Here is an 11,774-nt window from a genome sequence, read left to right as displayed (position 1 = left end):
TTAAGTGAAGCTTATGTAGACTAACTATTTTTTCTTAATATGGATAGATTAAGAGTGCCTTTAATATGAATCAGAAATAACTTCGGGGACAATGTCAAAAGAAACTTTTGAATAAAGCAAAAATACACTTTCGAATGTGGTTTTAATACGTCATGCGGCATAAACTACAAGGTACCACCCTCGAAAGAGTTGTAATCGACCTCAGTAAAAAATCTTTGCAAAAGAGCTATTCGTATGCTATGTCGTACATCATATGACATCACATCATATATACAAAATTTGATTAAAGACAGTAAGAAATTCTGCCCCAAATCGCACCCTAACTGTAAGCCGTTTAGGAGTTCCGTCAATACATAGTATAAAACAAAGTCGCTTTCTCTGTCCCTATATCTTTAAAACTACGCAACGGATTTTGATGGGGTTTTTTAATAGATAGTGTAATTCAAGGGGAAGGTTTGCGTATATAATAAATGAACAATATAGTAAAGAAACACTGACAATTTTAGAAGTTTGCAATGTGATGTCGTAAATAAACAAATTATTTAGTATATTTAGTATCAGTATTGCACCCGTGAGAAGTCGGGGCGGGTCGCTAGTTGATTATAATATTCGATTATGACAATTATATGAACATAACCACGTTCCGAAAGGTGATTCAAATATCCAAGTAACCCATAAATAAAAGATTCGACCGAGTATTGCTAACGTGCTCGTCAGAATTGTTCCGTTCCCTCCCGTTCCCTTAATTTGTGATGGATCCTATGCACAGAACCCTACCAAACTTTCACCAAACTACCCTTAAAGTGTATCCTTTATAATAAAAAAAGAATCATCAAAATTGTGCCCACCAATTTTGAGTTATTCACCTATTTATCGCGCACATACATTTTCATACGGATACCATCATCGGAAAAAAAAAATTAAAATGGAACCCCACGGGAAACAATACCTTTCAAAAAAAAAATATCAAAATCGGTCAACCCAGTAAAATGTTATGAGGTAACAAACATAAAAAAAATACAGACGAATTGATAACCTCCTCCTTTTTGAAGTCGGTTGAAAACAGTAAATATTTTTTTATTTCATCTCCGTATGTATGTATATTAGACAGATGAAGCAAGAAAGAGACAAAGTGAAAGAAAAAGATAGAGAATGGTTTTCAAGGTTCCTTTTGGTTTTTACTTATTTGAAAAATCACTCTTGTAAATCTCATGAAAGGACTTCGTTTTTAAAACAAGAAAGTACTGAACACGTCATGCTCTGCTTTACCGTAATTTAAGTTCTTATTTTATTTATTATCAGACCAATTTTGGTGAATATATTCTCTAACTAAAAATAACTCTTAAAATGATGCCAAGGTTGTAAGCTTACTCGAATAAAGTATATTTTTGTTTAGACTGTAAACATCACATATATTATAATATAGACAATTTATATATTTATTATATTTATATAATATATAGTTTTCGAATGACAAATATCTCTTACAAAGTTTTGGTATTAATTTAGCATAGAGTATTAAATATATATAAAATTTTAAGCAGATTGCATAGAATATAAATACAATTTTGTACAATTATTCGTGACAGTGGTATATAAGTATAGTCCCATCATTAGTATAACCTTTAAGAAAAGAGCGTATATATCTAACGACCAGCAACGCCACTGCAAGACTCCTGTGTTGCAGATGTCCACAATCATTGGCCATCTATACCATAAAAAAATCACCAATCTATAAAAGATTTTCAGACTTAGTAAAAATCCTTTAAGCAATGTTTTGTCCTTTTCTTCCGAATGTCAAACCAATCATGTACGAAAGAGGCGTTCTATGTACTAAAAACAAACCAAACAAAGTTTATATGTAAAGCCTTATATATATCGGTTAACTGTTAATTGATAAGTCTTCCATTAAACAGGAAAAGAGCAACTTTACATATCCATATTAGTATGACACATACGTTTAAACATCGCTCGGCCTTCTGACGACTAAGTTAAAGGTTCAAGGTAAACGAACGATCGTTTTATAACGAATTTACTGAGTCACATAATATATTATATTTACATTTAGGACTACTAGGGAATCCATTATTACTTGGACTTAATAGAATCGCTCACAACGTCATTAGGAGAGATTATACAAAGAATACAGTAAAATTATTACCAAGTAATTTATTGTTCATTGCATAATTATTTTATATTTCATAATTCCGTATAAATAAATTGTAAACAATTAAAACGACTAATAATAAATTAGTTATTTTATTATACAGATATATATCATTAGCTTTAGAACACTCTGTGGCTTATAGTATAAAATTCTACTATGACACTTTTAACGGATATCTTTCAGTTCAAATATATGTTTAATTCATTACAAATATGTAATTTTAACTCTTATACGTACAGCCTTTAGTAAACCTGTGTATGTTGTAATACAAGTTGAAATACATACATTTCTACGAAATCTTTCATAACATATGCAGGTTTTATACGATATTTTCCTCAATAATATATCTCCAAATAAATTTGTAAAGACAATTCTTTTAAAATTATTTTTAAGCTGCTTTTGTTGATTGATGATTTTCAATGTTGATTGTTAAAATAAGTATATCATTTAATGTCATTAAAGGATTTTAAATAAATCTAGCAAGTTGATAGGTTTTTTAATCGACTTCTAAAAAGGAGGAGATTCTCAATTCGACTATATTTTTATTTTTATTACGTATGACCTTTCGACTTCGTGAACCTATTTTGATAATATTTTTTTTTATTTCAACAACATATGTATCTCTATACAGACTTTTGGATTCGTGCAGATATGCAAGTTATCAATACAAGTACGCAAAACTTCATAATAATCCTTTGAAAAGTTAGAAATTAGAACGTACCAAACAAATGATCAAACTCATTTTTGTATTGATAATATCAGTCAGGATAACTATATATATTATTTGTGTATTAATCTGAATATAAGCAGGCCTAATCATAGCGCTTTCACTTCATCCGGTCAGACTGTAAGTCAATCATCTCATTATCATTTCGCTCTTACTTGTTCAAACCAGTTCGAGCGGATAAACGCGTGTTATTGAACGATAAAGCAATTTAAATGACGTCTGTCTCGGATGAATGAACGAACGAAACCTAACTAGACTTATTAAAAAGACAGGATCATTAACAAGAACTTTTTCTTTTTTCAAACAGGATCTTTAGGTAAGACAGAAATGCTACTAGTGATACGCTCCAGTTAGAAGAAATGCCTTCAAATCCATAGTTGAATTGACGTCAGAAAAGTTCCATATTTCTCAAGATGGCTTTTGTATTTACAGGCCCGCCTAATCCCTATCGCCATTGTTCATGTCAGTCCGGCTACTTAATTTGACAATGCATATTGGGATAGTTTTCTCATATGATATTATAATCTGAACATAAACATGTGATACGATTAAAATATCCCAGGCGGTAAAAGGTACGTTTTTTTCAGTAATTAAATTTCAATAAAATACTACACGATGACTTAAAAAAATACCTTTCGTACTTTCTAGAAGAAGCTTAAAATTTAATTTTTGTGAATTTAAATTGTTGGCATATATTACTTTAATTTTACATTTTAAACGCAATCTAAAATTAGACTTTTTACACCCCTAATGTTACAATCCTGGATGTAATATGTAACTCTTAACTACAGTTGGTATAAAAAATCGAGTTTAAAAGGTGAATAAATCAGTATACGAGAAACAGGAAGAGGAAGTTTAATTACATCCATCTGCAATGTAAAAGGTACCGTCGGAGTAAGAAAAGGTTCGTCACCTTAAGATCTATTTTCGTGTGATCAGTAGAAGCGATCTGCTTTACCGATCGAGAATATATGACACTTACAGACATATTTTGACAATTCAGTAGGAGATATCATATCTAATTTGAATTTGGAATGACTAATTACGCCATTAAAAAGATTTCATGTCGATATAAAACTAGACGTAACCAAAAGATGTTACACTATTTTGAACCAAGTTACCATACTATGTATCTAAGTTTAATTTTGTATGCAGTTATCAGTTTAGTGATTTAGTTTCAAAAGGTAGTAAGAGTTTAATACTTGATAAAGGAATGAATTTGAGAACTGACGAAGGTTTGCTTACTCTGACTGTACTAAAAACAGGATACAATTTCATTGCAATATTTTTATTATCCTTTGCTTAATTAAGAGAAATTCCTCATTGCCGTTATTAAACGTAAAATCCGCTGCATCTTATCAAACGAGCTCAAACCGAGGACGAAAAACAACTTTCTTTAATGAATACAACTAAGGAACAATGTTATTTCATATAAATATATATAAATATATTAGTGATACAGTATATGCAATTCCATTACTTTTGCTTATTCAACTTTGTACGTAAATGGGAAACACTTATATCATACTATCAAATTATAATTGAGCTCAGCCTCACCTCCCGCGCACCAATATCAAGTAAAGTAAAGTAACAGCCTGTAAATTTCCCACGGCTGGGCTAAGGCCTCTACCATTAAGGAGAGGATTTGGAACATATTCCACCACGCTCCACCAATGCCGGTTGGTGGAATGCACATGTGGCAGAATTTTGATGAAATGAGACACATGCAAGTTTCCTCACGATGTTTTCCTTTACCGCCGAGTACTACTAGCCACTGGGCCATCTCAGTTCCCAATATCAACTGTCATAGGAAAACTGATTAAAATAAAAAATACAGGTCTCGGTAAAGTCAATTCAACAATTTAGCGAGTCGAATTCAAATATAAGCGTATTTGTCGTCGTTGATAAAATGTAATAAGTATTCGTTGAGACGTGAAGATTGAAAAAAATGTTTATGATGTTTATATAAATAGGAAGCACGCTCAGAGGAAAACATTAAAACAAGAAGTCAATCGTGATGGCTGGCATTCTACTGTTCGTACTTTCGGTTTCACTGGTATGTTTGAGTTTGATAAGTAAACGCCTATCGTACTAAGTGAATTTTATAATAACGTGAACAGCCTGTAAATATCCCACTACTGGGCTAAGGGCTCTTCAAGATCACGCTAGTCCAATGAGGGTTGGTGGATATAAAGGTGTGTGAATATTTTAAATAATAAATATATGTCTTTAAGCGGAAATCCATAAATAATATAATTATTATGGATATTATAATATTAGTTGAAAATATATTGTTAGAAATAAGTATATATTAACATAATATTTTAAGTATCTCATTTATTTTTAATATTATTTCTATTCGTTTTTTTTTTTGTATATATTTATTCATTTCTTTGAAAAATATATTTAATAAAAATTCTTATCGCCCAATAAGTCACACTGTATTGTTGACTATATAACATGGGTGCAAAATATCGATTAATTTTAAATATATTTACGTGGTGGTATTGATTTGTGGTATATTCCACCCACGCATCAGTAGTATACCGCCAAACAAAGGTATTCAGTATTTCTGTGTTCCGGTTGGAAGGGTGAGCCAGTGTAACTACAGGCAAAAGGGACATACCGTTTTAGCACCCAAGGTTGGTGATGCACTGGATCCCATTGTCTGTGGGCAATAGTGACCACATATCATAAGGTGGCCCAATTGGTCTTCCTCCAACGCATAATTAACATTCTTAGATAAAGAATTCTAGAAAAAAGTTGGTTTTTTTTATATATCATATACATAAATAACCAAGTAAGAAATAAGATTGAAATTTCATTTTGAATAACACTTTAAACATATCAATAATTTCATAGCCGTTGGTGCACCACTAATGGATTAAATTTACAATTCTTAGATTTGAATTGTGAAGCCGACCCGAAGGTATATACAACGGCAACATATTGAATTGAATCAGAAATGAATCCAAAAAAGTTTTTAATAAAATAAATCTACAAAAACGAAGCCCTCTTAATAGGAGTAAATCTTCTAAAATTACTTACCACTCTGAAAAAAACACTAATAGTGGAATTTCGTCTCATGAAAATTCAATAACTAAAGTTCTTTGACAATAAAAAAATTATCTTGAAGGGCTGATAAACCCCATCGGATCAAATGTATGGACCAACTTTAATAGCTTTGTGCGCATTATCTTTTAGACCTTGAAAACGTATTTGCTCTAGACCCTATTGTAAAAAAAAAATGTATTTAAAAACCTTGGCTCATTCCTATAAAAAAAAAACAAAGGTTTCGTTCGGGCTTTCGTTATTTATATGTCTAGATTGTTAAAGCTGAGAATGCAGTGAAATAATAAGATAACTACTTCTACGCCTACCAAGAACATTTAACATTTTTTGTTATGATAAGTTAAGTTTTTACGTCCTTGAATGACGTATATAGTCTTGATGCTTAGACTATTATTTTTCTATAGAAATGATTGTGAAGGTTTTTTTTGAAACCAATTACGACAAAATTTTATTCATATTTCATCATTGTCCTCATCATCCTGTCCTGATCTCAATTTTATTTGAGGTCGGCGTAGCTTATCTTCTTCTTCTATACCTTTCGGCCTGACGTCATCTTACAAGTTACATTCTGCCCAGCCTTTTTCTTTAACACAGACGATCCATCGTTTCTTCGGCCATTCTCTTCCTCTGTATCCATCTACGACCATTCTCAAGACCTTTCTTACATGGACCTCATGCGTCCACATAATATGCTCATACCACATTTATACTCAGTTTAATTATTATTTAAAACAAATGCCATCCATTGTTTTAAGTTGCCCGTTTAGTATTTGACTATTTACAAATAAACCTAACCGTAATTCGTTAATCGTCAATAAGGTAGGAAAAAATGCTATTAGTTTAAACATTTTTATGAAGATATATACAAATAATTATGTAGTTTTCAGCAAAACATATATTTAAAAAAAATGTTCATTTTACTATGGCAAATATAAAATATCATAAAACATACAACAAAATGTAGATAAGAAAATAGTTAAAATAATTTTTCTTTGTTTAATATTTGTATTTTTTTATATTTATAATATAAATTTATAATAACTAATGACTCACATACCAACTGTTTTGTGATTATATATGAAACATTTTTGGCAAACCTAAGTGGAATTCTGATAGGAACCCGTTTTAAAAAAGCGTGGCAAAATAAACTTGAAATCGACCAATTAGGAGGCTCGCACTTATTTCTGAAGCATTCACAGATTCTTACTTTATATTTTAAAGATATTTTTATCAGTTTCAGGTAACAATTAAGGGCGTTGAATCAGTGTCACCCGACAACAATCTAAATGGTGCGTAAAAAATCCTGAATATATTTGAGAAGCCTTCTGTTACTGAAATAAGTTCGTATCAAAAACGAGGATGTTTCCAGTCCACTGCTGATTTTCAAAAAATACTATGATGTGAAACTATCATTTTGGTGATAGTCAGTCGCTTTCATCCCAGTGGCTAGAACGCATGCATCTTAACCGATAATTTCGGGTTCAAATCCAGGCAAGCACCACGATATATATGTGCTTACTTTGTGTTTATAATACATCTCGTGCTAGGCAGTGAAGGAAAATATCGTGAGCAAACCTGCATGTGTCTAATTTCATCGAAATTCTGCCACATGTGCATTCCACCAACCCGCATTGGAACAGCGTGGTGGAATATGTTCCAAACCCTCTCCTTAATGGGAGAGGAGACCTAAGCCCAGCAGTGGGTAATTAACAGGCTGTTACTGTTACTGTTGCAGTCGCTTCAAAAGCCAACCAGATGTTGGTATACTTTCAATAGTCATATATTAATTGCTTCAACTTTCGTATCTAGTCGGGTGGAGGAAGGAGTTGGGACGCTCTACATTGCGTTTGTCATCTTCAATGCCCATTAATCCTCCAACATACGTGACAGACCATTGGCACATCAGTATACAAACTTTGCAAGCTGTGTCGGTAACTCCAGTACTTCTTCGGATAAACTGATTCCTGATCTTATCCTCAATAATACTTAAAACAGACTGACCGACATTAAAATTGTGGACAAGTTACGATTTTAAATTCCATATTTTGGGACGCACAAGTACAAAGCGTTAAAATTAAACATGATATAAAGATGTCAAAATTACCCTTTATCAAATGCCAGTGGGTCGCCCGCAAAACTTCGCGTTTATTTTCGGAATTTCGAAACCTATGACAGGTTTTATTTAGATTAATCTTCATTTAAAACTGTGAAATCTAAATTTGGCGCAAACATTATGAAACCTTATTTAAATTAAAAATTTAATGTCAAATAGTATCTATATATCAATTCAGTGGGAAATATAAATTGGCTATAGCAATTTACTTTAATTGTTTTAAGGAAAACCTTAACAATTTTATACTGTATCAAATTTAATTGTAATAATTTCCTTGATAAATGGTTTGTGTAATAAAACTTCAAATGATGGACTTAACATCTAACATGACGTTTAACGTAACATCTCGTTTTCGACAACGTTTCTGATTGATGTTTCTTCTCCATTAAGGACACCACGCGGGGTTGTTTCTGTAGTGAGTTTAAATGGATTCATTTCGTAATATAAAATCTTGTAATATAATTCGAAATTTATAATATTTTGACGTATTTTTAGTTCACAATAAACAAAAAATAATCGCTATACACGAAGATTTTGTCTTTAAAAACGTACATGTTTGTATTTAAATTTTTAATTTTAGGCGGTTTCAAGTTTCCAGAATTAAGGAGAGCTGAGGGAAATTTAGAAATTCCCGATAGTTGTAAGGATATTGGCGTCTGTGAAGATATACCCAATTACCCAGAAGATTTGGCGGCAGGTTTAATTGAGGACGTAAGCAATTGTTATGTAATAAAAGATTTAAAACAAAAAAAAATCTATATCGGTAGGTGTAAAATAGGCAAATGGTCCATCTGATCATACGTAATCATCATCGCTCATAGCTAACCATTCTTTAAATTGCAAATTCGCCACCAACCTTGGTAACTAAGAACATATGTCCCATGTGCCAAGTACAACAATGCAAGGTAAAAATACTTAGTTTAATTAAAATTAGTTCTGTCCCAATATTTGAAAGAACCGATAGCAGGATTATTACTTTAAATCTAGAAGGATTGTACAGTCAGAGTAAGAAAAACTTCGGCAGTTTTCAAATTAATTCCTTTATGAAGTATTAAACTATTATTACCTTTTGTAAATAAAGCACTAAACTGACTACTGCATATAAAATTAAACTTACATAGTATGATAATTTGGTTCAAAATAGTGTAACATCTTTGGGCTACGCTTGTTTTATATCAACATGAAACCTTTTTAATGGCATAGTTAGTCAATACAAATTTAAATTAGATATAATATCTTCTGCAGAATTGTCAAAATATGTCTGTCAGTGTCAAATATTATCGATCGGTGAAGCAGATTATCGCTGATACTTAGCACACGAAAATAGATCTTAAGATGACGAACGTTTTCTTACCCTGACTGTACATTAGAGCTTAACTTTATATTTTAAATTTATCAGGTATGTTAATAATAGCTTTATATAAATTTGAAAAATTAACGTTTCAGCTTGAAAAAAATACCATCAATGTATTCAACAAAGACCGTTCGGTCGTGCCAACTCCATCTAGGAGACTTGAGCCAGATGACACAGACCTTTGTCAATCTACACAAAAGGTGCTTTCGATGTAAAAATGCTTAATTTTTTATTTATAACTCCGATTAATAAGTGGAAAAAATCGTAAAAGCCCATCTTGCAACATTAATGGAGTATTAAGATCTGCGAGAGAGAACTAACTGAATGAGTAAACAAAAATAACCTAAAATATGGGATATCATGTTTATTCGCAATGTGTAATGGAAGTTGGACCATTTATTTGTCAAAAAAAATCCAACATATTTTTTGTCTAGTACACTCAAAGAAAGTCTTAATAAAAAGCGACTGATTGACGAATGTGAATCTAAAATCTACTTCGACAACCCAAGATCTTTGTCATTACCTTACCAAAATAGACATTCTCATATATCAAACATGCGTAGGTTGTTCCACGTTACAACTATTTTAATCTGTTTAGTAATAAGTCATATGGAAAAACATAACAACCACAATCACAACTACTCTGTGGAACCAGCTTTCGCCGGCGGTTTTTCCGAATCGATATGACTTGGGAACCTTCAAGAAAAGAGCGTAAATCTTTCTTAAAGGCCGGCAGGGCACCTACATGCCCCCCTGCGTTGTAGATGACCATGATCATGGGCGGTGGTAACCCTATCACTTACCATAAGGTGACCCTCCGGCTCGTTTGCTACCAAGATAAAGAAAACCTACGAACTTAAAATTCATTCTTCATTCTTGAGCTTTTTACTTTTTAAGGTATAAGTTGGCGGACGAGCATATAGGCTACCTGATGGTAAGTGGTCACCATCACCCGTACAAACAGACGCTGTAAGAAATATTAACTATTCCTTACATCGTCAATGTGCCACCAACCTTGGGAACTAAGACGTTATGTCCTTTGTGCCTGTAGTTACACTGGCTCACTCACCCTTCAAACCGGAACACAACAATACTGAGTACTATTATTTGGCGGTAGAATAACTGATGAGTGGGTGGTACCTACCCAGACGGGCTTGCACAAAGCCCTACCACCAAGTAAAACCATAGTTATCCAATCTTCGCAAAATTTTACCTTATAACATTACGCAAAGAGGTTTGATTATGTTTATGTTTGTAGATATACGCTCCACGCGCGGCTCGTGACTATAATGGAACTTGGTTCTTCATTTTGAATAACAAGGAACGTCCACAGCAAACGTTTAAATTAGAAATTTGCAGGTAATGTGCTTTTTAATCATTCAATTTGTTTGACGTGACATCCTGCTGGACACTACTATATGGATATATACTTTGAAATTTTCTGTGATGTCTGTAGCGCTTCGTTTTTGTGTCGCAAATTTAAATTTTCATTTGTTTTTTCAGGGTCCATGACTCGCCTTGCTTGGCAGCCGCATATATCCAAAATGGATACGAAGGACGATGCGCCCAGAAGTATATCATCCGACAGATGATAGGCTTAGACAGACAAAATCAAGTCGTTAAAGTGAACATCCAATTACCTAGTTGTTGTTCTTGTGTTCTGAGAAGAATGTATGGATTAAAATGATTATATCATAGTACATTCTTGTTGAATTTTAAATATAATTGTTTAAAATCATATCAAATCGAAATAAACTTTATTCAAGCCTACTTGAACAATTACAAGCACTTTGGAATCGTTATTTAACAATTAAAGGGAACGTAGATTCTACAGGAAAGACCACAACTTTACGTTGGAGGATTTGGCGCCCCCATGAACAACTGCCCGGGACAAAATCCTCGGTTTGCTACCCCCCTTACATCCGGGACTAGGACAGAATATCAATACATAAAACAAAGCCTTTACTTCCGAGGCACATGACACACTACACTGTGCACATTTCCAACTTTCAATCAGAGAATTTATCGTGAACACTGAACACGGGGGGTATTATGTATAACTTTATGTAGGTTCTACCTGGGGTATGAACCCAGAACTAAGGGATCTGTTGCCTTAAATGAAGACACTATATAAACTAGACTATCGATGTTTTTCTACAAAACGATCGCTCCTAATTAATTAGTGTCACATGCTTACCTATCTCATCTTTTATCTAACACTTATAATTATTTTGTACAATAGCGTTCGGTCCCTCAACGCGACGTTTTTTTTAATATTAATACATACTTATACATATAGGTATTTTAGGATTAATTTTCTTTTATTATTTTTTACTTTTTA

General features: G+C 32.6%; 1 protein-coding gene across 2 annotated transcripts; it reads left to right on the top strand.

Annotated features, from left to right (window-relative positions):
• The first annotated feature begins 4,868 nt into the window (after positions 1–4,868).
• On the top strand, positions 4,869–11,195 carry LOC124532619 (protein spaetzle-like). 2 transcript variants are annotated; one of them, XM_047107605.1, is made up of 6 exons: positions 4,869–4,950; positions 7,201–7,255; positions 8,660–8,790; positions 9,526–9,633; positions 10,692–10,792; positions 10,937–11,195. In XM_047107605.1, exons 1-6 carry the CDS (start codon positions 4,912–4,914, stop codon positions 11,118–11,120), a joined length of 618 nt encoding a protein of 205 aa, XP_046963561.1. In that variant the 5' UTR covers positions 4,869–4,911; the 3' UTR covers positions 11,121–11,195. The 2 variants fall into 2 exon arrangements, with proteins under 2 accessions (XP_046963561.1, XP_046963562.1); XM_047107606.1 differs by lacking the exon at positions 7,201–7,255 and having other exon boundaries at positions 4,903–4,950; positions 8,671–8,790.
• The last annotated feature ends 579 nt before the right edge of the window (positions 11,196–11,774 follow it).

The sequence above is a fragment of the Vanessa cardui genome, chromosome 9, assembly GCF_905220365.1.
Source record: "Vanessa cardui chromosome 9, ilVanCard2.1, whole genome shotgun sequence".
Lineage (NCBI taxonomy): Eukaryota > Metazoa > Arthropoda > Insecta > Lepidoptera > Nymphalidae > Vanessa > Vanessa cardui.
This window is presented reverse-complemented; position numbering and strand designations above follow the sequence as displayed.